Here is a 26,908-nt window from a genome sequence, read left to right as displayed (position 1 = left end):
GCAATTCAGTATTTAGGTGTAGATCCTGACTACAGTTGTATATATTTCTGTATTATGTTTGTGTAGTATATGTGGGTATTTGGGGCTTTTATTTCACTGGTAATGCAGAAGTTCCAAGAAAACATACACTAATTTGTAAACTACTAAATAGATCTTGTTCCAGAAAGATACACCATGAATAGTGTGATAATTGTTACTCTTTATCCAGCTCTGTAAGAAATTCTTAGTATTACAGTATTCACCACAGTCTCACTGTATCCACAATTCCCATTCAAAATTTGCACATCGCTGTTCTTAGACAGTTGTTCAAGTATTTGATAAGTTTATAAATGGTGCTGTAATGTGACTGCCTGCAGCAACAGGAAGCTATAATTACTGATTCAGAAAAGTCTCTTCAGTTCTTTTTTCTTTAACCAAATCTCTTTTGCTGTTTTCTCTGGAGACTTTCACCATAATACCAGTCTTCAAAGGGTGTGAGAAAAATGCTTGCAACTTGGTTTCTTTCTTACACACATAGCAGACATTGACAGCTGAACATAAATGTTTTTGCAGGAACATTATACTTTATTGGTCTAGTAAGGTATCTAAAATTGGTTATCCATGCTATAAGTAAAATTTTAATTACTAACTGAATAGCACAGCCATAAGAAACTAAAGGTGTTCTACTGGTTGAGTATCTTTAGAATAGCTTTGTGCAATCATCAGTGAAGTAGCAGAGCCATCCAGGAATAGTGAGAAATGGGGGTGGGGTGGGCAGGGAAGTACGTTAATCTTTTAACTTCTGGTTACATCATTATAGTCTCTTGCACATATTTCATGCAACACAGTTTGGCTACTGTACTGTTACCATGGGTTAATAGAAAATATCATCTCTGTACAAGTGATGCTGGGAAAAGACAATACTGAGCAGATCAGGCAGCAGTGATTGATTGGCCTTTTTCATTGCTGGCTGCCTGTTTGATCTCACACAAAGACCTGTCATTCCAGCTGAGTGCTGTTATGTTTTGCTAGAATACTTGAGCTTCAGATAATGCAGTAAAAATCCCTACTTTTCTATATGAAAGATAGTTTTAAAAAATCATAGAATCATTTAGGTTGGAAAAGACCTTTGAGATCATCGACTCTGACTGTTAACCAACGGAGGGCTGACAAGTCCATCACTACACCATGTCCCCAAGCACTGCATCTGCATGATTTTTAAAGGCCTCCAGGGATGGTGATTCCACCACTGCCCTGGGCAGCCTGTTGCGATGCTTGACCACCCTTTCAGTGAAGAAGTTTTTCCTTATGTCCAATCTAAACCTCCCCTGGCATAACTTGAAGCTGTTTCATCTTGCCCTGTCACTTGTTATCTGGGAGAAGAGACCAACCCCCACCTGCCTACAGCCTCCTGTCAGAGAGTTGCAGAGGGCAATACGGTCCCCTCTGAGTCTCCTCCTCTCCACGCTAAACAACCCCAGTTCCGTCAGCTGCTGCTCATAAAGAGTTATGATCCAGCCCCTTCCCCATCCCCGCTGCCCGTCTCTGGACACGCTCCAGCCCCTCTACGTCCCTCCTGCAGCGAGGGGCCCAGAACTGAACCCAGGATTCGAGGGGCGGCCTCACCAGTGCCCAGTGCAGGGGGACAGTCACTGCCCTGGTCCCGCTGGCCACACTGTTTCGGATACAAGCCAGGATGCTGTTGGCCATCTTGGCCACCTGGGCACACTGCTGGCTCATGCCCAGCCAGCTGTCACCCAGCACCCCGGGCCCGTTCCCACCAGGCACTTCCCAGCCGCTCTGCCCCAGCCTGTAGCGCTGTGTGGGGCTGGTGTGACCCCAGCACAGGACCTGACGCTGAGCTATGTTGGACCTCATACAGTTGGCCTCAGCCCATGGATCCAGCCTGCCCTGCAGCAGATCAACATCCACCCCCACCCCTCCACCCCTCCAACTTGGTGTCATCAGATATCAGTCTAGGTATCAGTGGTCAGAGGCAGAGGGCAGCTACTGTACAATGAAAGATGGACCTGTTTGGGGAAGAGCTGAGTCAGGAGATTTCAATAAAGTTAGTCAGTAAGGTTGAGTCGCTAAAACTGTAAAAACGACTAGGGAATGGTTATCTCAAAAATACAAGTTTATATTTGGAAATATAGATTAGCAGGTAATAGTTGTCTTATAGTCCCTAAACACAGAGATCTACAGCCAGCCTCTGACTTTAGAACAATCTTTCAGCTGCTGACAGTCTTTTTGTTTCTGGCTACACCAGTAAGGGTATTATAGCATACATTGCTTGTCTCTTCTGCCCTTTTTCTTGAACTGGAAGCAGATGCCTTTATTTAACTCATTCTCGTTAATCTGTATGGGAAATAACTGCTATGTAAATATACACACGTGCTTCCTTTAATGCAGGACAATGTTCTTTCCCTGTGAACCCAAATCTTGTGCTGATAAGCTTAGTAGGTTCCCTTCTTTTTATCTCCGGGTGTGCCTTCCCTGTAGTCCCCTCTGTTCCCATGAGTGCTTGATATCTTTTAAAAGATATCTTTTAAAGCTTGGTGAGCTTCTGTTAAAATAGACTTCTGTGTTCATTGGGAGAGTTTTTCTGCTCTCAGGAGGAACTGTTGGCCTTTATGACTTCAACTATGTGTGTTCAAGGCTAGCCAACAGTCAAAGTAATTGTAACTCTTATTTGTCCTAGTATGTTTTCTTGCTTCTGTTATTTCTTGAGAGTTGCTCCTGTCTGAGCAGGTAGGTTAGATTACTCTCAAGGTGAAGATGCTGTTTGCATTTAGAAATTAAAGATCGGTTGACATATAATTTGCAAGACTGGTTATGAATTTGAGAAAGTTGCACTCTGTTACCTTTTCTAAATGGAGACTTTTCTAAAGCTTTATGACATCTTCAGCAGGAAGACAGTACTTCTGGAGTTAGGAACATATCTAGAATATCCTCAGTGTGGATCTCCTCAACAAATTCTTGTCAACAGAGACAAGAAAGAAAAACTGTAACAGATGGACCATGGATTAATCCAAACATTAGAAGAACCTAAGATACAGTAATCAACATCAAGTCGTCTTAATAACTGTTTATACTCTTTCTCCTGTGATTTCTTGTGAGCTCTCAGTGCATTTGGGCTCATTTTGATGAGTGAAGAAAGCCTAAAGACACTTGCATTAAACACAGGATGTTTTTATCAGTCTGGCATGCCAAAAAGATGGGCAGGAGATTCATGAACAGGATATGGAAGACCAGGCAGTTTAATCTGCACAGATTGGTAGGTTGTCTGAGGTGTAGTATGAATAATAATGCAATTATATTTTATGCTCAATATTTAAACTAAAAAGTATCATTACAGAAAATTGTGTTGAGGTGTTTACTTTTAAGGTAGTTTCAGCAGTAAAATACCTACTTTTATTGACTGTGTAAATCACACTTGATCAAGGGCTATCCTTTCAATCTTGTCTCAACTAAAAGCTAAGATAGGCTTTCTAACTTAGCAGAAAGGGTTAACAGTTCCTTTTTCCACAGTATCCAGTTTGACTGCTGTAGTCCTGTGCTTAGAGTATTGCATGTACTTGTTAATGAGACTTACATTTGTTGTATACCTATAGAAATTTATTAAACATAGAATTCTGAAAAGTGTAAAAAGTGAACATGAATTTGTATATACATTTTCAGTGGTATTTTCTGTTCCCCTACCTGGACGGTTGAAGTTGTATAGTCTATATTTGAGTGTTCAAACTGAGTTTCTGCACATTTTTTGTGTGTGTGCGTGTTTGGTTTTTTTTTTTTTTTGTAAAAACCTTACTGATACTGAAAAAACTAAGTCCTGATGTTGTTTTAGCTGGTTCTTGAATTTTCTCTCTCAAGTATATCAGTTTATTCCTTTAGGGTCTGTGCTTATTTTAGCCAATGTTCTGTTCAGCAGGATGGTAACAAGACCAAAACAAGATACTTTCCAAATGCTTCAGAGGTTTTGTTGTTATTGTTTAAAAGGGTGATTGAGATAGCACTGCTCTGTGCATATACAATTTTTGTTGCTGTGCATTTTCAGTTTAAAGGTGTACATGCTGCTTATAAAGGTATGTCTAGGAAAACTTTATCTTTGAGATTAAATATGGCATTATGTCATGTTCTAACTGTTCCAGCAAGCTAGTAAGAATTGGCTCAGGTACAAAGTCAGAGGAACTTTATTCCAAGTATTCGATGTTAATTATTAAACGCAGTAACCACTGTGTTTACTGTTATCTTCTTAATTGTCAATAGAACAAGTGATGTTACTCTGCATATGCTGAAAATGCAGATGTGTCTTCTGTTAAGCTGTAGAAAGGTATGTGCACTCACTTACAAATCTTAATTGTGCTATTTTGTGTGTTTTTTTTTTTTTTTTTTTTTCTTTTAATCTGCAAATTTTCAATTCTTGCCTTACAGTAAGTAGGGGCTGTTTTTGTTTTGCTCTGGTGTCTGGTTTTGGTGTGTGGTTTTGGGTGGGTTTTTTTTGTGATGGTAATTTTTTTAAATTTTATACTCAGTTCAATATACAGAATATAAAAAAGGGATGACAGAAGCTCTCAGCTCCCTTTAGGACTTTCTGAGATTTTCTGGTGAGCCACCCTGTTCTGCTTTCTGACTCTAGAGGCAGTCGTTCACAGATGCAATTTCAGCTACCACCTCTGTGTTGATGATTCTGAGGTTGTCTCCTTTCTCTGAATACTTCTTTTTCTGTACAAATAGCACTTTCTGTGATTTCTACTTGTAAGTGTTTGACCCTCTCTTGAAATGTTCTTTGACCAAAACAAGCGCTGGTTTTTACTCCCATCCTTTGTTTTTTCAACTGTATAAGCAGCAGTTCTAGTCTGGACTCCTTCGCATTATCCTGATGTTGTACCATCTGTAGAGTTATGCCATGCCTTTATCTTCAGGTTGCTTTGTAACTTGTAAAAATCAGGATTTGTCTCATCACCACAGTACAGGCTCCTTCCACAAATAACTGCATCTCTATCTTCTTAGGCATCGGCAGATCTTGCTCAATATCATTAAGATCCATATGGAGTGTAGGTGACACAGATTGCTGTCTTGTATCACCAGCATTATTGCATAACCTCTTCCTGAAGTACTGTGCTGGATTTCTGTCTCCAGTGAAATTAAATCATCGTAGCTTCACTTGCAGGATTTTTTTTTTTTTTGGTGTGTGTCCGTCCGTCCATATGAGCCTTTCTTGAAATGCTGATCTCTAAAGTCTCTTTGTCAGTGATGCCACAGTTGATTGTTAGCTGGGTGGGAATCATCCTTGAAAGAAACTGCCTCAAAACACAGCAAACCTGTCTCATCTTCAGACAGATACAACAGCAAAACATATAGATACTTGGTTCCTTGTTTGTCTGTAGATTGTGGTGTTTCTTTTCAGAATTCTAAACAGTATCCTCCCATGTGACTCTTGGTTTGGAGCCTGTGGAGACAGATATACACATACACATATATAAAAAGAATTAAGGAAGCTTTTTTGAAAGTCATGCTAATGTTCTTGTACTCTTCAAATCTTTTAAAAATGCACAGTAGCATCAAAATTCAAGGCCATATGAAGAACAATGTAAAAAAATATTTTCACTTTAACTCTTTATAAAAAAAGACTCAGAATTCAAAGCCTGTGATTTGTAGTTTGTTCCAAACATCTTCAGTCATAGCCGGGGAAAAATAAATTTCTCCAGTAATAAATACATAGAAATTTTGCAGATTAGGTGTTTTCTTTGCGTCTGGAAAAAGGGCTCAGGCAGGGCTGCAATCTTCCTGTGAAAAGAATTCACATTGTAAAAAGCTTGTCCATTTACAGGATTCATTGCATCTGCTATGTCTCAGGCATTTCTTTACCTCAGTTATCTGTCTTATGAACATAGCTTTGAGGACACTGCACAAGTCAGACCATGTTTCATATGAATTACACTGATAAGCCATTGTATTTTCTGAATATTAATAAAGTCTGAGAGATGTACTTGGAATATTTGTATGTGATATGTTACTGAGCTGTACTAGTGACTAAAGTAAATGGTGCATTGATCTTATTACCACAGCTTTCAATTAATGTACTTATTATTTCTGCTTGTAATGTAAGCTGTCAGGAAAAAATTGTTACACGGGATAGGATAGCTGTCAGTAAGGATTTGTTTAGCAGAAGAGTATATTCCACCAAAAGAAAGTATACGGGGGAATTTGGTAATCCCCACTAAAATGCACGTTATGAGTCAGTGGATTTGTAGAATCATGTTGCTGTAAGTTGTGGCAGTGTTGTGATGAACAAAGGCAGAAAAGTTCCTTATATGGAGAGTCGTCTTCTTTTTGAAGATGTTTGCCCTGTTATGATTATGACTGTTAGAGCATTTGGTATAGAAATATACCACAAACAGCTTTAATAACTTTGTCCTGGATTTCTGGAGGCAAGCATGTACTGAAAGCCTTGGCACTTAACTGATTTCGTAAGTAAACTCTTTGTGAGCTGGGGGATATTTTTAAGAATAGTTGGCTATCAAAATTTGAATGATGAGTTCTTTAAGGTAGCTTGAATGCTGTATAATCTTTCAGATAAATACTGTATGAATTCTTTTTTACTGTGAAGTAAGCAGAGAAAATGCGTACATGTAGCAGTAATATTTTACTTTGATTTCCAATGCAAATCACAAATGTTACTGAAAATTCATTAGTGCATAATAAATATTTTTCATTTTTTGCCAGTTCTTGTACTTTTGAGAAGTAATGTTGGGTCACAAATGTGTGTGTATATATATTCGTATTATGCTTATAGTAGTCACAGAATTTTGGAAATGGGTGTTATGATAATGATACATTAATCATAGATTAAGTGTTGACTTCCAGTGTTTAATCTTAGTATCTCTAATCTTCTTGCTGATTTAAAAAACCCCACAGCAAAACAACCCCACTAGGCATCCATTGATAAGCAACACAAAATGACTGTTTTGTGGCACTATGATTTGTTCCCTCTGTAGCCATTTTATGCACTAAGGAGTAGAAAAGAAGAAGAAACCAGCAAACAGTTTGTTCTTGAATGTTTTTTTTCTCAGCGTGGTGTTAAGGTGTTTTTGCTCTTTGGAGCGCTTTCAGAAAGACAGGACCAGTGAACAAGTGCAGTTATGCTGCATGCTCCCTGTTTTGTTCGGTTCAGGTTTATAATTTATGCGAGCAAGGAAGTGAAAAGATGCTATTGGATCTTACTACAGGCAGTGATTGAAACTTGGTTATTTTTGATCCATGCTTTCTCCACCCAGTAGCTGCTGTTACCATCCACCACCATCCTCATAGCTGTGAATTTGTAACATTGTACTGTACCTGCTACCCAGTTTCTTTTAGATGTCTGTTGTCAGCTAGGAAGAGAAAACAGGCTTTTGATCCTGTGGGTTCTGAAAAAGGAAAAATAAGAAAAACATTTGGCTGCTTTTTTTTTTTCAAAAAAATTGCTCAAGATCGTGCTCATCATTGTAATCACAGGTAGAGAAGGGATGTAGGGGATGGAAAAGCTTGGAAGAAAAATAGCATCAGCTATCAAGAATTTTGTTTTCCTGGTTTGTAAATGATGCTGCTGTAATTCTATCTGCATTTTTTTTTTTTTTTCCCCTGCTCATTCACCACTCAGCAGCTGGTAGGGGAAGTAAGACTGCCTGGCAACCACCTGCAGAGCTGCAGAGATGAATTACATTTTCGGAAATAACACACTCCTCTATTCTCGCGCCAATCGAGGCAACACTAGCTCAAGCCACAGTTCTGTAGGCCCAAAGCACAAGCAGTGGGCAAAGAAAGGCTCAACAGATGAGTTACGGAATGAGCCTTCCCGATGGCAGCAGATAGTTGCATTTTTCACTCGGAGACATGGTTTCATTGACTGCATTTCTGTTGCTGCCAGCTCCACCCAGGTAATATGTCACTTGTTGAAATTGTTGTGTCTGCATGTTTTCTGGTTACTTGCTAGTCAGAAATAGCAATTATTTATATATGCATGCTTTCATATAATCTCTGATTTATGAATGGTGTTTTCTGTCTGCTTTCATTTTCATATTTTACAGAGCTCTGTAAAATTTAGCCTTAAAGCATGAAAATGAAAACACTAAATGAGGTCTGATTTTTATTTAAGTTATTTTGCAAGTGATGAGCCACATTTAAATATGAGATATTCTAATGGAATTGTGAAATACTGAAAAATGTAGCTTGCATTCTATTTCCTAGCTCTGGAGGGGAATAACATGGTTAAGAAATACCAGTTCCATAGCTGCAGTAAGATGACAAGTCAAATAAAGACAATATATTTCCTGGTTAAGGAATTTTATTTAAAGGATAAAATAATTTGAATTTTTAATTAAATGTAGAGCAACATAATCTAATCTGTATCAGTATCCTGGGTTTTTTGGCTGCTAATAATCTATAAACAATGCCTTTTTACATAAAGAATACATATTTAATAATGCAGTCTGTGAGAAAGACATTGACATTTTTCTTGACGTAAGAATGACAGTTATCAACCTCACTGTCAATCTAGGTGATGGTTTTGTTAATCATCATTGAAAGTCAGGTAAAAGGAGGTGAGCCAGATTTTAAGTGTGTGGATTTGGGGTGAGTTCTTAAGGTTGATATTGAGAGAAGTTAAAACTTATTTTAGTTAGCAAATGTGTTATATCTTTGGATAATATGATAAAGATTGATCTTTGATCGATGGAACAGTGCTGAGATGTCAGCATTACTTAAAAATGTAAGATTAGGTTTGTTTTGCTTGCTGTCAATGTAAATTCAGTTTTAGTCACAATGTCATTTAACCTGAAGTACTACAAAAACTTGAAAGAAAAGGAACAATCTGTTACCCTGAGACACTATTATTAACATAATTTGTATCTGTTGGTAATTGTTTCAAAGGTGATAAAATGGCACTTCCTCTGAAATCTGCTTATTGTTACCTGTTTTTTGCTGCTGAATTTGGAATAAACAACAAATAGGAGATCTTGGGGGGGGGGGTTCACTTTCCTGTTGACAACGTACCTGAATGTTGAAGAGGGATCCTGTCGATTTTGTAAAGGGGTCATTATACAGCTCTAAGTGATGCATTAGGTAGGCATAATAGCTTTTAAGTACTGTTGTTTGGTTTTTTTTTTTTTCAGTCAAAAGATACATTGTTAAAGTTTTCAATAAATAGTATGGTTACTCTTGTTTGTTTAATGCTTGAACAAGAAATGGTGGAATGCTTGAAACTTGCGAACGTTGCTGGTAAATAGAATACCAGATAGCCTCTGCTTTGACTGTGGGCTGGACTGGATAAAGATCCTGAAGATCCTTTCAAACCAAAGCTGTGATTCTGTGAATATCCCAGTGTTTGTTCTGTTTTTCTGCTATGAAAAAGATAGCTTCTCTCTGTGAAAGCCTGCCAGTTTTTTTTTTTTTTCATAAGTCTGACAGTTCTTCTGTTAAAAGGAACTGCTTATACATGTTGATGGCCAGGAGGGAAAAAAAACATAAAATATTTTGAAGTGGTTGTAAAAAAACTTAATGAGCATATTCAGAAGTAATGCACTGAAAACATTAGAGCTTGTTGAAGCCTCTTTCTCTGAAAAGGTGTTGTACTACCCTCATACCTTATCCACCCATTGCAGCTGTTCTAGCCTCGGGGGGGAAGAAGACATTTGGAGATTGCTCATTGTGGTGCAATTTTGTTTTTCAGTTCTTTTCGGTTTTTATTCTATACTTCAGTATTCTGAAAATTCTTGACACTTTTATTTGTTCATTTGAGATACGTCCCCATCACTTGAATATATTTCTGAATGAAACATTTACAGAGTCCAAATAAATAAACTTCTCTAATCTTGTCTGTTGAAATTCTGCTTGTGATGTTGGGCTTTATATAGTCTGATTGTTCTGACATAATGATTTATAACATACACAAAATCTTAACAGATACAAAAATTTAAGTGTCCCTTTATTTGCTTGGCTTTCTTGGATGGGGTAGGATGGCATGGACTGAGGGTGCTTGTTTAGTTCCCTCTATTATCAGTGGAAGAAAAATGACTGCTGGAGGTTGGGCTGCATGCCCCTGTCTTTCTCTGGGGCTTGCAACAGGCCTTCTCCCTAGCAAGGTGCTAAGAGACTTTTGCTAAAGAAGGGGCTTCGGATTCTGGGGTAGGGTATTTTTTTAGTAGGTGGGTCTTGTACCTTAAAGAAGCAAAGTAGTTGGTGATGGATACTGTAGCACTGTTTCTTGCTGTAGTTATGGCTAGGTTTAATCCCAGAAGAATGCATGTGTGGGTAAACACATTGTGGCATGGAGGACTAGTCTGGAGTGAAAAGCTACTGTAAAAAGCCACAGCACCCAGAAGGCTACCAATTCATTTTCAAATGTTAAAGGTGCCTAATTTACTAGTATTGCCACTTTTTAATGTTATTAGAAGATTCAAATCACCCACTTCTTGTAGGAAAAAGGCAGTGGTGGAAACGGATGATGTGAACAGATATGAAGAAACACTACAGTGGTCATTCTGATCCTGTTTGTGTCCTGCCCAAGCCAAGGTCTCCAGAGTGCTTTGCATGGAACTTGAGGTGGTTGTAGTGATTTGTAGACTTTGCATTACTTTAGTAACAGGGAGTTTAGTGGTCAGGTGTTGCAGTCTGTCCATAAAGCAATAGTACTTCCCACTGGGTTAATATCTGTCCATTTGCAGTGGTGAACTGCTGTAGAGGTAGCAGTGCCTTCTTGGTCCGCTAACCACACTGGTCTCCTTTGAGTCTAGGGATGCTGATTTAACATACTCAGGCACTTGAGGCCATTTTTGTTTCTTCCTTCTGCATTCGTTCTGCTGTGAGGGGTCAGTTGTTCCTCAGTAACTGAGAAGTAACTGGAAGAATTAGGGAATTTGATTAGAAGCTGGTCTTTCAATTTTTATCAGCAAATTTATTAGTTTCCTCAAAAAAACCCACATCTGTGGCATAAAATGGAAGATAAGGATAAAAATAAACATACAGCAAATTGCTGTCACAAGGGTGAGTAACTAAGCCATGACCTTAATAAATACATGGTTATGCAAATGAAAAATACTGGGTAATTTGAAGTGCTGTCCTAACAAGAGATATACATATTGCATCAACAAAGGTGACTGTGTTCAGGGCAATTCTTTGCCCCAAAGCCATTCTGGAGTGAGAAGCACTTCTTCCCAACAGTGGGTACAGCTGTCATGCTTCAGAGTGCATTGTAGCAGCAGCAGCAAAACATTGTAGCAGTGTAACCAAATACAAAGTATTTGGCCCATGTTCTGCTGCAAATTCAGAAACTCATTTCTCTGGAACTCGTGTGGCATTGGACCGGTTCTAACAGCAATGCGTTTAGGCTATTCTTAGCATGTAACACAGTATAATATGCTTCCGGCATTTGATACTGAAAAATTGTTTAGCTCTTTGAATATGCTGTGCCAATTTATACTTCTGGTTTTTAGGACATGTTCTAGGAAAGGGGGAGAAAAAAGAGGGAGGGAGTCAGAAAACCCTTCCTAATTCCATGTGTTAATTTTAAACACTTTAAGTTTTAGAGCCTGTCAAATCCTGTGAGTTGTTTGAGCCCAGTGATTTCTTGTCTTTGTATCTCTTTTTAAGATCTTGATAATAGTTTTACTGTTTGTCACTACTCCTAGAATATTGCTTTCAGTTCATTAGCATTTATCAAATGCTATATGTAATCAGACAACATAGAGGTGTTGTAAGGTGCATTTAAAAGATAATGATTAAAAAAACCCTAGGTCTCTACCCTAACTCCTCTTTTATTTTACTACTTACAGTTCAGAAATTGCAAAAGTGTCTTTCTTACAGTGATATTTACCATCTTTCTTATAATTTTAGTATATTTAAATATATTTTTTGACATACAGATCAGAACAACAAGGCACATTCTAAAAATATGTGAGATGAGGAAAAGATAAAATAGTTCTGATACAGTATGTAGAGGTTTAATTAAACAAGCAGAAGTTGGAAAGAGAAAAAGGGTGGTGGTGGTGGAGGTTCCAAATCTGGAACTTGCAGCAGGAAAATCCTGCAGCTAAAAGTTCAGATGATTTGATAGCATTTTAACTCTTAAATATCTTAGGCATATCAGAATCTGTTGCAGGGGGTGGTAAGTTTCATGAACAGTATTAAAGTGCAGTGTGCATGTGTGACTGTTCTAGCATCGCCTCAGGTTTACAAGTGAAACTAGGACTTTGTTATGCCAGTCACTGCATAACGTGAAGTTTTTTACTCATGGAATTTGTTTTATTCAATACATTTTTTGGATTTAAGGAGGAGATACAGTAGAGAAGAAAGGAGTTACAGGAGTAACTGTAGGGAAGTTAATAGAGTACATGGAAGAACTGTTGTCATTGTTAGATTTTTAATGCAGACATTTCCCTGAGTTAAAAATTTAATTTGCCTGGAAATTGCTGCTGCTAATATTAACACATGAGAAAGCAGCTTTGATTTGCTTTAGATGATCTTAACTATAAGAAAGGACCTTCTGAAATGCAGACATGGATTTTATTGTACTAAGTTTCTTTTTTTCTCTTTTATTTTTAGTTACGTAGTATCACACAGTTTTAACGTTATGAATTTATTTTGCAAATTTTAATTATCCCACTGGTTGCATTTTCCATAAGAGGTCATTATGGCAGAGGTAAAAATGGGATGAATTTTTTTTGGTAAAAGGAATGCATTAAAATGTGTTCTGATCAGTAGACTGAGAAATAGGAAATTCTTGACAGCTTAAACTCAAGCATTAAGGGACTGTCTCTGGAACCTTTGGTTCATTCTGTAAACACTTTCTAACTGTGTACAGTGGAGATGGAACCTTCCCAAGACTGTGAAGTTTGCTTGACATTTTAAAAAGAGATATGCAGTTTTAAAAACATAATCGAATCAATAAATCTTAAGAATATATATCGTGAATCATGTAATGTCAGGTAGATTGTGTTAGCATCGTGCTGGTCCCCTGCTGTAGCCAATTACCTCTCCTCTCACGAAGTCAATCAGTAGGCCTGTAGTGTAATGAGGTTGTGCTGCTTCCTTCCCAAACCAAATCGTGGGACCGTAATGTTGGCATGTGATGGTGTTACTTCAGTTAATCACTTGCAGCGTGGCAGTGATGATAAGAACTGAACTGGTGCTCCAGCTACCTGGAGGCACTGCTTGCTGCCAGAGAGTTTTAGGTTCCACTTTCTCTCCCCTATTCTTTCACAGCAGTTCTGTCTCACTCAGAGCTCACAACAGAATTTCTTCATGTATTTGTTCCATTGTATCTCCAGAAAATTACTTTTTTTCCAGAGGGAGTCAGAAATCTGGTAAGCAAAGGAGAAGGGGACACAGAATGTTTTGCTTTTGGGGTACTACTGCTACTGCAGGGGCTTTCTGTCTACACTGCCCAAGGCTCTGAACCTTCAGGCATGCAGGCACTGGATACCCTCTTGATCCTTTGTCTTCAACTGGTAACTCAGGTGGACTAACAGGGTCTTGCTGTATAAAGCCACGTGCATGGAAGCCTGTGAAAGAGGTAGGACTCTTTAGGTCTGTTACATAATTTTGCTAATTTATTTTATATTGTGATAATTGCCTTCTCAGTTGAGGCTCGTATTGATTGACAAACGGTTTTGAAAGTCAAATACAGGCCAGTCTGTCTTTCACCAGCTGTCAGCTTACTAAACAGCTCTAGGACAGCTCCTGTGGTATGGCATTTCTGTTTTGCTGCCAAAGCTGCTGTGTATTTCAGTTAGTCATTTACTTAATAATTGTATTGACAGAGTTGCTGAATCTAAAGTGAACACCATCTTCTTCCTGTTCCTCTATTTTGGTCTGCAGCATCAAGAGCACTCTCAATTATGATTAAGAGTGTGCAGGATGTTTCTTTTAGTTTGAAGAAGCTAATGCAACAAAAACGTCTTAGATGTTTTTAGACAACGTGACTTTGTCTTTTAGAATGATCTGCATCTGTGTTTGACAGCCGACATGATATCGTGTTGTGCAACTTAAGAGACTTTTAGTTACACCCAGCTTAGAGTCTTGGTAAACTTCATGTCCACAGCCTTTCTGGGATTTACAGTAACTGAAGGAGAGAAATTGTTGTCTTGTTAAACAAGATAAATCGAAATCTTTATGCACACACTAGCTATGCAGTCTCTCTTGAGAAGAAATAGAACCTCTGTGGGGGCCAGTGCTTTCCCCTGTACTCCAAAGCAGAGGAGGTACTTGAATTTGTGTTTTTGAATAACAATTAATTACTAAAATTTTTAGCAGGTAGGCTCTTGAGCTCCTCTGCTTTGTTTCCTCCTCTTTGTTTCCTTCTTCTTTGTTTTTTTTCTTTACCCTGATAAGTAATTTGTATTTCTCTGTTCCTTCCCTATCCTCATCTGAGTTTCATAGTGTGATTTTTTTTTTTTTTTTTTTTACTGTCACATAATATCACTAGTGATTCCTATTTCATATATATTATTCTACCATCTCTTGAGACCCATTCTCTTTATTCTATTGGTACATCTTGAGACCTACATAGTGCAGTGTATTGTTGTTGCTTACATGTTGCCACTGAGCCAGCCTTCCGAGTATTTTAGTGCATGGGAGCAAGCATGCATTTTGGAGCTGTTGTAAAATGCCAGATGTGTGTATCTGTAGATTCGTTTATAAAAGATGTCTTTGCGAGGCATGAACTCTTTTTGACCAGGCCTGCCTGTTTGGGCTATGCACACTTCTGCCATCTCAGGGGCATGACAGTCTGAGTGAAAAATGTGTCTTTCACTATTCTCCCTGGGAGTGAGTTCAAGCTAATGTTTGACATGGTAGTGTTTGCTGAACTTCAAGCACAAGCATATTGTGAAGCATTTCCAGTACAGTTCATGTTTTGTATTACTTTGGCAGATCCATAAAAGATGAAAATGTCAGGAAAACATCCGCCTCTTCATCTGATGCATCTTGTGCAATTAAAATGAAGTACCTCATCCCTGTTTATTAGTGTAACCGCATCATTCACACTTTGCTTATCATGTAATGGCTGTGTAACAGATGGGTCCCAGTGGATGCTTTCTTCCCTTGAGGAAGGATATTTCCTTTAATGCTATTTCTAATGTGCCTTCCTGAATTTAATTCAAGTGATGATTGCATAGTTCTGTAATACGATTTCAGGAATGCTTAAAGGTTTCTCCAGTTAGACGACAGGAGTAATCCTTCTGATCAGTTGGGACTATTCCTGCAACAGATGCTTTGCTAACTAAGTGCAGTAATGAAATTCTAGCAGGTATAAGTCTAAAAGGGCACCATAGTTGCAATGCTGGTCTCAGGGACATAAACAACAACAACAATAGTATCAAATACATAGTGAACTTTGAGAAGGGTATATGTGCCTTGTCAGATGTCATGTTCATGTTAAGCCAGCACATTCAGCCCCTCCATTTTCTTCCTTACAAAAGAGACAGGAGCATTCCTGCTTCACATTAAAGACTAGTAACCTTGGGTCATCTGTCAGGAAAGCTCAGAAAACTGTGATACAGAGGCCAAATTCAGTACTGAGACTGACTTGTTAATACTACCACTGCCTGCTGAGTCTTCCCTGAATCCTGAATATACCTTTTGAGGAGCAGACTTTTCTGGTTTTGCCCAAAGTAGCATTAGCAACAGTCATTTCTATACCATTCAAAATTAATTAGGTCAGCATTCTCTGTGAAAGTAGTCAGTCGTGACCAAAAATTAAAAAGTTGTTTACTTTTTGATATACTTGGAAAGTTGCAGTATCTTTTAAACTCCAGCTTTGTTTACTTGGCATCATCACTGGCCACTTCAAGCAGTCACCTCTAGCTACCAGCTTGAGTTTATTGCAGGAACTGCTTGAACAGCAAGCCCAGTGGTGCTTCCTGGCTCTCCTCAGCTGCATACATTCCCTGTACCTCATTCATGTTTTACAAATGTTACCTACTGGAAGCTGCTGCTAGAGTAGATGTTAAGTTGTTAAAGTTATGTTCTAACCTCCACTTGACCAAGATGGCTGGTTCTTATCTTCTGCTGTGTAGAAGCCACCTGTTCCACACTGACAGGCATTGTAACACATTTTTGTTTGGGGAGGTGGGGTAGGAAGAGGTACTTGTTTTGGTGGACTGTGATCGATCCTCTTTTTTTTTTTTTTCTTTCTTTCTTTTTTTTTTTTTTTCCCTTAAGGTCATCTCGTGTCATGACCATGTGGTGGTTTTATCCCCTGAAAAACTTGTGTCCAAATCCCAAAAGGAATCCCAAAGCTTGTACAGTTCTGTCACTTGCTTTTTTGAAAGACTTAAGGCTTCCTTCCATGTACCAGGTTTTTGTGCACACATACACATACAAGGCTCAGACAGTATCAAAAAAGCACTCTGAAGGACTGCAATGTAAAGCAAGGATTCCTTTCTGTGTCTATCTTTGATAATTCAGAAAAATCTTTGCTACCAACTAAAGCACTACTGGACATGTTTTCCAGTTTGGTATTCCTCAGGGTGTCTCTGTGCTGTTTATTGCTATTCCATGTGACTTCAGTTGTCAGTATTGAATTTCATCTCGCTGCCTGTAACCCACTTCTCTAATATATCAGGCTTGCTCTACAGCTTGTTTCTGTTGTGCATTTACTGCTCTTCATAATTTTTTTGTTTTTAGCTGCACATTAGGATATAGTTGAGCTGATGTGTTCTCCAGACAGATAACAGACATTTATGACTAATTTTGTCTCTCTTCTAAGCTGATCTTGGTATTTATGAATTTTCAGTCTTTTGTTCCATTAAACGGTTTCCAATGCATATTCTAGTTCCTTGCAACAGTTTGTTTTGTGTAAAGATACATCTAAGCAATGATTGAAATAAAACCAGATCACCTTCTCCATATTTTTCATAGAAATGATGAAAGGTCCAGGAGACAATATTTCAAATTTTACCAGGACACTGCTAAAATAGAAATGCTTATTCATTTTTTTTTAATGTTTTTGTAATCGGCGTAAGAATTTTTAAGTTACTATTGTTTTTTAAACTGTGTGGAAGTTAGTATTGTTATTGGAGACTAGTGTCTATGTAATTGTGTTGTTCTTCTAATATGACTTCAGGTATTTTATGGGAGGCAGGTATAGTGCAGGATTTTTCTTTGACCGTGGAATCTTCAATTTTTTCCCACTGTTTTATGTGGTATTTGCTGGAAACTGCCATACCATGGGAATGTTATGGAGCAGTCTTCTAGCCTCTCTTCCTTTATTCTCTTTATCAGCACTGCCTCACAGTGTGTATATTTGCTTATTTAAAATTCTTTTGGCGAGACCAATGCCTGTAGAAGTTAGTCGAGCAGCCCCTATTATGTGCCTCCCAGGTAATAGTGTTTGGTTTTCATAACAGAGTAGAGAGCAAAGATTTCTTGTGCTTGTAGTGTACAGTTGTACTTCAAAGCAAATTTGATTTAGTAAGTAAATTTTAGTTGTTTTTCATAGATCACTAACTGTATATGACTACATAGTGTGATGTAGCAGGTGGGAAGGAAGTCAGCTTTCCCTTTGGAGAAGGAGAGAGAAGGAATTCTGGATTCTGTCTGTAATATGTACAGTCTCTGGTCTGAAATCCTGGCCTGAAAAGAGATCCTGATAAACTGGGAGTGTTCAGAAACAGGATTATACCTGTAGGCTGTGTTCAGGAAGACCTGCTTTAAAATGAGAAATTTAAGAAGCTCTGTTTAGTTCATCCAGAGGGAAGTCAGGAGATGATTTAGTCACAGACTATAAATATATAGGGATAGATTTTGGAAACCAGAAAGCCTGTTTATTTAATAGAAAAATGCATCTGTTTTCCAAGTCACACAACTGAAGCTAAACAAATTTAGAAAACTTAATTCTAAAGAGTGATATTAATATTATAAGCATTTTAAAAGCATAGTGGGACACGATGTGATTGCCAAACCAGGGTAATAAATTAGTATTTCCTATGTAAGAAGCAGAATGACAAATACAATTTGTACTTGAAAATGTCAAAATACATCACAGAATCTGTGATTCAATATATGATATAATGACTTTAAATTGCTATTTGGAAGCTGTAAACTGCTGCAAAACAGTTTATATTTTTTTGAAAACCCTTTTATTACATCTCTTTACAACTGCTTTTAATTTTTTATTTTTACTCTAATTTTTGTTACTTTTTTAAAAAGATTAACAGTGTGGGGGAAAATTCTGCATACAGCTTTTTAGAATTTGAGCACTTTAAGCCTCATTACAGAGCAGCACTTCAGTAGTTAGATGCTAAATCAAGTAGTATGTAAATTGCCTGCTGATCAAGATGGTGATAATACAGACCTAAGACTATATTCCCAGATAAGTGTGGAACGCTAAAGTAGATACCTGCCTATCTCCAAGCGAAAAACCAGCTAGAGCTGGCCCACTTTTGAGGTTGGAGTAGTTCCTATGACTGAGTTTACTGTATTAAATATGAGTCAGGTGCCAATAGAAGAGAATTTAAATCAATGCGTTGAGGCACAGGTGATCAAAAGGAGATGACATTTATTTAGAATTTCTTAAGGAACCTGTGTTTAATGTGGCTGAACTGGCAGTGATGTGTGTGACTTTTTTTGTTTGAACTCTCTGTGTGTTCCTAGAATAAAAATGGGAAGGGTGTGTGTTTGTGTGAAGAGAAATATTATGCCCTTTCTAAAAAGTGCTAAGCTGTACGCTGAGACTACAGCTGAGCAGGCTTGACTTATTGTATAAACTTTGAGAAATTCTTTATTATTAAAAAAGAATTAAGAGATGGATAAGCAGATATTTTGAAGATAAGTCAGCTTGTCTTTGTAAGGGGAAAATAAGGACTAGCAGATTTGCCAGGCTTCTTTGAAAAGAGGGAACATGTAGATAAAATTCTGTGTGGGAACACGTGGTCATCAGGTCATTATAATTACAAAAGTATTTGAAAATAATGGTTCTTGGATCAACGGCTGTTTAAAATGAATGGTGCCTTGAGATACAGGGGGAGGATGTTTGTAGATCTTTGAATTGATTAAAACAGGTCCATTCAACTTGGACTGGATTCCCATAAGGTTGTGTTTGTGAATGATTGGGGTGGGAAGGAGAAGCTATGAGATGGAGTCATAGGACTGATTTTTATTTTTTTTTAATTATTTCTATTTTCAGGTTAGCTAGACTGGCTACAGAGAATAGTAGATTAAAGTGAATGGGCAGGAAAATAGCTGGCAACATTCATTGTACAGCAGTGAGTAAGCAACAGGCTTAGAAGGTTAATTCCATGTGTGTACATATAGTGATAGGTTACAAATGAAGTATTTCTATTCCAGAAAGAGACTTCGGAATTGTCACTGATGGTTCTCTGAAAATGTCACCTTAGTGCTCTGCAATAGTGAAAAAAGGGTAAATGAAATGTCAGGTATTACTAAAGAAGTAGTAGAGAGGAACACAGAACATGACATTGAGTATATTTCTTGTGTATCTGTATTTTGAATTTTCTGTGGGGTTCTGTTTGCCTTGTCTTAGAAAGGATATAGCATAAGTAACAAGGAAAAGAGTAGCGAAGTGTTAAAAAGAATCTAGTTATCTATAGGGACAGTTAATTTAAAAATAACACAATAAAAACCCTGAGGGAGAATATGATAAAGACTTAGAAAAAATGAAATTAGACAGGTTCTCAAATAGAAATGATTCAATAGTTCTCTAATTTTAAATGTGTCACAGCTGTCCTGTAAAACTTCTGCTAAAATTGTGAAAGTCACTGCCACAATGCTCTGAAGAGAAGGTTCAAAAAGAGAATGATGTCTAGAAGGAGTTACATGGATTTGCAAAGGGCAGGTGGCTGTTACAGACAGTGGTTCAGGAAGACCTTGAGTGTCAGATTCAGAGATGGTTTTCTGGAAGAATTACTGGGCATATGTCTAACTCCTACTGGCCGACTGTCAGTTTCTGCTATTAGTAAGACTCTTGACCAGTGGTGCCTTTCCTCTCATCTAGTATGGCAGTTTTTAATGTTTGTGTGGAGTGCATTTTTTTAATGGAGAGGGACGTGAACTATCAGAATAACTTATTTGTGTATCTAGTGCATTGTGTCATTTGATGTTTCTGAACAAATTACACTAGGAAAAAAAACCTGGATAAATTTTTAGAGGATGTTCTAAAGCTTGGCAATAAGGTGGGTTAAATGCGGGGAACTGCATCTCAGTTTCTGGCCTTTGTGTGTCACTCAGCCGTCATGATCATTTGACCTAGAAATCTGCAGGTCTCCTAAGAAAATGCTATTTGATAGATTCATCCCCTGAGTGATGCATCAGTCATGAGATGATCAGAGTGGCAGGAGTTAGTCTTGAAATGTATCTGAGAGGACTACTTGGTCAGCTTGGTTTCAGGGAATGTGATTAAGGAAACAAGTAACAGGTGAATTCTACTTTGTCCTTAAACATGTCTAAATTAGAAACATTTCATTGTGTCTTCCTATGCCGCCTTCTAAGTACAGTAGATATGTAATTGGGAGGTGGCAGGAGTGCTGGCATGTTGGTTTTTGTCTGGTGTTTTTATACCATACGTCATTACTTGTAGCTAATTTCTTGCAGTGCAGGAGTTGGAAAATGTATTTGATAGCTGCTAATTTGGGTTTGACCTTCAGTAACCAGCATAAAGGACACATTTTGTTTTCTGGTTCTTTAAATTTAAAACAATGAAGTAGTTATCTATTTATAGCATTACCACTTAATATTTTGTTTTTACATATCCATTAGTCCACTTTCTTCTTTCATAGTTTTCAGTGTTAATTTTTTTTATTTCACCCCTGTTTCTTTATCTGCTCACTTTTACCGAAGTTGTGCTTCTCAAGTTTTATCGATGTTAGTCGTTCAAGTTCAGCAACCATAATCAGATGAAGTAGAACGTACTGTAAAATACCATTTCCTACTGATGTTTTTGCTTGCTGGAAAAGAAAAACTGCAAAAGAAAAATATTAGGATGTCCATCAAGCTGGTCCCCTGCTTCCAGCGGCAGCCAGAGCAGAGGGTTAGGGGAGAGTATAAACCCAGGAGAAAGAGGAATGATGTTTCCTCTGAGGGTTTTCAGAGCTTTCTGCCTGTTCCTGTGTAGGGACTCCAAGAGCTGGGGGTGACTTATGTGTTTAATAACCGTGAGTCCATGAGTTTTCATGGACTTGGCCAGCCTTCTTGTGGTGGCAAGGATTCAACAGTGAAAGAACAGCTTCTGCTTGTTTGCAGCCTAGTGAGTGAGTGGAGGAGGGTCAGGGTTATGGGAGCTGTTCTTGCATTTTGTTCAAAGATTTTTTTTTTTTTTTTTATGCAAAACAGTGCTGGAAACAGAAATCAGGTAGTTTTTGAAGGAAATAGCCTTTACTTGAACTGAAGAGTCAGAGTAGTCTTTTGTGATGGTGTTGGCCCTATTTTGTTTTAGTTCATTTCTGCCTGAAGGCAGACAGGGGCTGGGCCAGGGCTGTGGGGCAGTCTGTGTGAGAAGGTGGTGGGACACTGGCCTGGGAAGTGGAAACTTGAACCTCATACATCAAAGTCAGCCTGAAACCCAGAACTTCACCCATAGCCTGACCACTGTTATAGAAGTGTTGGCTGAAAGTGCATTTAGGCCTCTTGTTGTTCTGAGAATGTAAGAATGAAGGAAGCGGCTTTTGAATAATTGTGGTAGGGACATAAATAAATGCAGGCTGTGACCTCACTTCTTTTTTCCTTTGAACTGTTTAATATCCAAATATTTTATTGATGTCTTCTCAATGTTTAAGGGCTTGAATCATTAATAGAATTGTGTTTTTTAGTATAGCTGGCGTTAGATAGTGATTGTGTAAAATAAAACTGCAAGATTCTTAAAGTAGCTTGTAGTCTTGAGGGTCTGATTAATCCTGTTTTGTTTTTCCTGAATTGTAAATTCAGAAGTCAGAACCCTTGTCTTAGCTCTTCCTATGATTTTTTTTTTGTAGTGAAGAATTTAAATATTTGTATCCTAAAGACTTCAAACATTTTATTATGGATTAGGCATTTTAATTGTCTAAACTAAATGGAAACTGGCAAAAATGATTGTGTAAACTAGTATCCTGTCACAGTTAAACCAAAAAAAATTAATGGGATTGAAGTCATAATTTAAGAAAAGGTTACATTGTTTCATATATTTTGAAGTATTCTGAAAAACTTAAGCTACTTCTGTAATATTTATCGCTACCCACTTCTTTCGGGTCAGTATAGGTAATGTTTCTTTTATCCAAAGTAAGTGAGGTGAGGATGTGCCGCACAAAATACGGCTGCTGGACGTTCTGGACAGCATGTTACCAACACAAAATGTTGGCTTTCTGACATCCCAGGTCTTTACTGCCACTGATACGGAATGGCAGATCTTGCATGTTAGAGCTGACTTCTGCAGAGCCATGTGGTTGTCACTGCAGAGTCTTCTTCCCAGAGGCGTTTTACCACCTGATCTTAGGGCTGAACCTCATCCTCTGGCCCCTCTGTCTTTGTCCTGAACAGGGGAGTCCTCATGGAAACTGCAGGGAACTATTGAAATGACTTCTGCACTCAGTTTGGATACATGAGGGCTTAGCTCCATTTCGGTTCCAGTTTTAGCTGACTTGCCCTAGTTCTGGTTCATGAGACAGGCTGCTTTGTATGGAGCGCCACAGGACTTGGCTTTCCTGCTCCGCTTGAGAGGTTAAGCACCTTCTGCGCTGGGTGCACCATAGCTGTGTTTGTCCAGCATTGATCATAAACTGATCAAATCTAACTTGTGTTTCTCTGGTGCAATTAAGCTGAAATCCAGGTAAAATGCCTATGGATGATTATGGACAAAAAGTCAGTTTATCTGTAAACCTTGTTTTTGAAAACACACTGTTTTTAGTCAACACTGTAAACTTAAAAAGTATATATAAATGTTTGTCTTCCCATTGCGAGGTTGTATAAGGCTGTATTCTTTCCTAAGCTATACTGAAAAGTGCCAGAATCTTTAGGAATTTTTGTCAAACAGCATTGTAAGAAAAAAATAATTCTTTATTTACTTGTGGAGTGAAAGTTTGCTCAAGTAATGCTAGGCATTAAATCTGTTAAAACTTCCGTAGTATTTTAATTTGCTGAAGACAATGAACATTTGACACTACGAAAGAGATGCCTATTTTGCTGAAATGTTGCAGGGCTCCTATGACTCATTCTAGAGCCTGGATGTGTTGTATAATGGTACTTATTTTGAGATTGTGTTATAACTCCATGTTGTCATGGAAGCAAGTCTGAGGAACTTCCAGTGTTTCCATGGTGTAAGAATGAATAAAATCAGATGAGGTACCTAGCTAGTAATTGCATGGTAAAGATTTTAGCCTTAGCTCTGAGCAATGAGAAGGCAAAGCATCTGGATAGCAATATAAAGCTATCAAAACAGTAGTGAAAGTAATATTATATGTTTGGGAAGAATTCAGCATGTGTAAAGATAAAATGCTAATGCCACTTATGTGTATGAAGCCTTTTGTTAATGAAGTATGGAGTGGCTTTAGTATAAAGCCACTGTATGTGTAAATAAAATCATGAATTTTCCAAAATCTTGTAGCATGTTCTGGAAAAGCTAATGGATTTTAATTAGTGGGTTGTTATAAATGGTTTTTCTTGTCTCTTTTTTTTTTGTTTGCTTGCTGTTCATTAATGTGTGAGGAAAATGACTTTCTGCTCATACTCAAATGCTTCAGGGCAAACTTGTTCATTTTTATAAAGAGATTTTTTGACAGATAATAACAGATTGTTCACAGAATAATACAATTGCCAATAATAACTACTTGTCTTAGAATTGGAAGCTCTTACTTCAATTCACTAACTTTGTTCAGATCACTTTGTTACTCGTTGTTTTAAGACTGTACCTTAAGTACTTTGAGGGCGCTATAAGTAGGTGAACCTGAATGTTTTTTAGCCTGAAGAAAAAACAGATCATGCTTTAGATAAGATGATACACATGCCTCACTCCCATATTTTATGAAACTTTTTTTATAGATTGACTCGAAAACCTCAACCAAAAAACTTTGGAGGAGAGTAGTGCTGCAGTTTTGAGAGTTAACTGATGCATTTCTAGTATTGAGAGAGATCATTTTGTAGTATCAAAGATAGATAGATGTAGGACATCTTTGCTATTTGCATGAATTATAAAGAACAAAGTAAGTGTGCTGTCTCAGAGGGTTTAATTATTCCCTGAATAGTTTACAAATGATGGAAAATTATGTATTTGAGAGCTTACATGAAGTGTCATATCTATTAAAGCAGGTAAACACTATCCAAGCTTTGTTATTGTATTTTGATTTAGTGGTGTTCTCAGCAGTGAACAGTGTCTATCATGTCTCGGTTTTCTATTACAGCATTCGCTTTCTACTGTGAGTGTCAAAACCTAAATATTGACACCCTACAGCTGACATTATTTTTCTATAATAAAGTCTTAGAACACATTTTCTCTTTGGCTGCTCTCTTTCTGATGTTGCAAACTGACATCAGTTTCTTTGTGGACTATTTAGCATTATAACGAAAGCTACTGTTCTTAAGGCTGATGTTATTTAAATGGAGCTTTCTAGACCTTGCTTTAAGTTGCAAATTAAATGCTTTAAATTCATTCTCAATAGCACTTATGAACCTAAATGAGGAGCCTTGTCTGTTTTGAGCTTAGAGTGCCAGGTTGCTGGGTGAATACAGATGACTAACCTGCTGCATAGGGTTCAGTGCTAGACATTTGTTTAGTATTAAAAAAACAAAATTCACCAATTACCTTTATTAAAACCAGGATTAACTTTGTGTACATCTTGTATATTATGGATTTGGAATATGACTGAGATTCAATCATTTAAGCAGCCCCTGAGAGATTTGGCAGGAGAAATTAATTAGAGCTAAGTAAATCTTTCTGAATACTAGACATAAGTGGACAGTGATGGTCTCCTTTGCGTGAAACTTTCTGTGATGTTAAGTCTGTACGGGTCTGTTTTTAGATCCTAACAGAGAAGACAGGTTGGGTGCTGGAAATGTTGTTCTGTTGAGACTATTGTTCATATTTGAATGAGATTCTTAGCACCTGAATGTTTGACTAACCAAACAGCTACTAGGTACTGTGTGAGAATACTGGTGACAGTTTTGTAGTTCCAAGTTCCTCACTTCTGCTTTATGAGTGTCCATTTATCTCATATACAAAACTTTACTTTTGCTACAGAGTAGAACTTTATCCCACAAATGGCTGGGCAGTCTGTCCTATATTATTACTTAGAGTTATAGCATTCCTTTTTTTTTTTAAATTGTCTCACTAAAAAATAGTTTACTAGGCCTCAGCAAGTAAGAGTGTTTCTGTCACTGCCTTTGCTACTTTACTTCTGCTTGGGTAATCATGGTGCAAATTGTTCCTCGCTGAGTTGTTTTTGTAGATGAAGATTACAATGAAGAGTTGACAGTGAATTAATTGCATATTTGTCTTAAAATCAGTTCAGGTCATCATCACTGTCTGTGATTTTACTGATATTCTGGCTGTCACTGTTTTTCCCCTTCAAAGCTATTTATTTAAGTTCAGAGTTTTAAGTTCATTTGAGTTCATTCTAAAATGCTGTGGGGTTTGAGGAAGAAACTAGGTTAGAGAATCAATTTGTTGACTGAGTTAAAAACAAAACAAAACAAAACCACCAACAAACAACCAGATAACCCCTACAGTTTGGACGTAGCTAGCATGCTAGCTGTGTGTCTTCACGAAAATAGAGTACTTGCATGGATGAGACTTTCAAGAGCAAGAGACATGGGTTACTCTGAAAAAAGTGAGATCTAAAGTAAAGTCACAGGCTTTCACACTAGTCCCTTTAATCTACAAGGGTTGGGTGAGAAAAATTTTCCTTCCTGGGATCCAGAAAAACTTTCCTATTTTTGTTACAGTTTTTACATGTACTGATGTTACAGCTCCAAGATAGTTCGCCAGTCCTCAAAATTTCTTAGTAAAACTGTTAGGTACTAAGCTACCCATCTTCATGTAGACATACCCTGACAAGCTTCAGGCTCAGCTACTTTGTTTCTGTGCTTTCTGTTCAAACTCTCCTTGGAGAGACCTGGATAGCATCTGAGTGGAGATCTAGGTATTTTTATTCCTTCATCTTTGGGAGACCATGGGAATTTTTTTTGATCCATCATTGCAATGAACAGGGAGAGAGCCCTTAAAGGGGTAGGGGGGTTAGAAATCCAAAAGTTCTGAAGCCAAAAGTTCTTGCTGCTCAGATCAGCGCAGAATGGTAGGCAGGCTTAATTGTAACCACCCATTTATTGAGGTCATCATAATTACGCTTCTCATTTACCCTAGCCAGTCTCTTTTAAGGTTTTGTTTGCGGTAAATCAGTTTACTGTTAGAAAACAATATAGAGTATGCTGACTTGGATAGGATGATCTGCGCGCCCCCCCCCCCCCCCCCCCCAGTATATGTGATAGAAACATTGTGGTAACATTTGTAAGCATGAGTGCTTAGAAAGCTGAAAAAGTTCATGGATTTTAAATAATTTGGGTTTTAGCCACTGTCTATGAAATTGTCAGATATTATGTCCATATCAAAACTGGAGAGTTACTCTACTGACATGTTGAGCGAGGTGGACAAGTGAGTTTGAGTTCATTGGGTGTGAAGCACATCTTTAAAGCAAAGTAATGGTCTGCTGATAAGAGAGAACCTTCTCACATGAAAAAAAAAACCAACTTATAGAGAGGAAAAATCTTGAGTCGTACTTGTATTCTTGGTATTCTCCTTTTTGGTGGTTTTGCTTCCCATCCTCTGTATTTGGCATATTTTAACCTCTGGATTAGCTCATCACCAGTGGCAGTACTCATGCCTGGGTAGAGCTGGGTCTTCTATCTTTGCAGTTCTCAAAATTCAGAAATGTGCAGCATATTAGCATGTCTGATTGTGTTATGCGCTGTTTTG

The 26,908-nt window shown here is 37.8% G+C and overlaps 1 protein-coding gene across 24 annotated transcripts in view; it reads left to right on the top strand.

Annotated features, from left to right (window-relative positions):
• Positions 1-26,908, top strand: part of DLG1 (discs large MAGUK scaffold protein 1) — a 163,198-nt gene that overhangs the window by 61,207 nt on the left and 75,083 nt on the right. For 3 of the 24 annotated variants that reach the window (XM_040612686.1, XM_040612679.1, XM_040612685.1), the window contains exon 1: positions 7,652-7,901. The exons of 18 other annotated variants lie outside the window; for them this stretch is intronic. In XM_040612686.1, the coding sequence (XP_040468620.1) occupies positions 7,677-7,901 (225 nt within the window). In that variant the 5' untranslated portion in view covers positions 7,652-7,676. Of the gene's footprint in view, positions 1-4,259; positions 4,313-7,651; positions 7,902-26,908 lie in introns of those variants that run through there. 3 more of the 24 variants (XM_040612680.1, XM_040612684.1, XM_040612681.1) reach the window with 2 other exon arrangements.

This window comes from Falco naumanni, chromosome 13 (assembly GCF_017639655.2).
Source record: "Falco naumanni isolate bFalNau1 chromosome 13, bFalNau1.pat, whole genome shotgun sequence".
NCBI classification, from domain to species: Eukaryota; Metazoa; Chordata; class Aves; order Falconiformes; family Falconidae; genus Falco; species Falco naumanni.
Note: the sequence above shows the minus strand (reverse complement) of the source record. Positions and strands in the feature narration are given on the sequence as shown.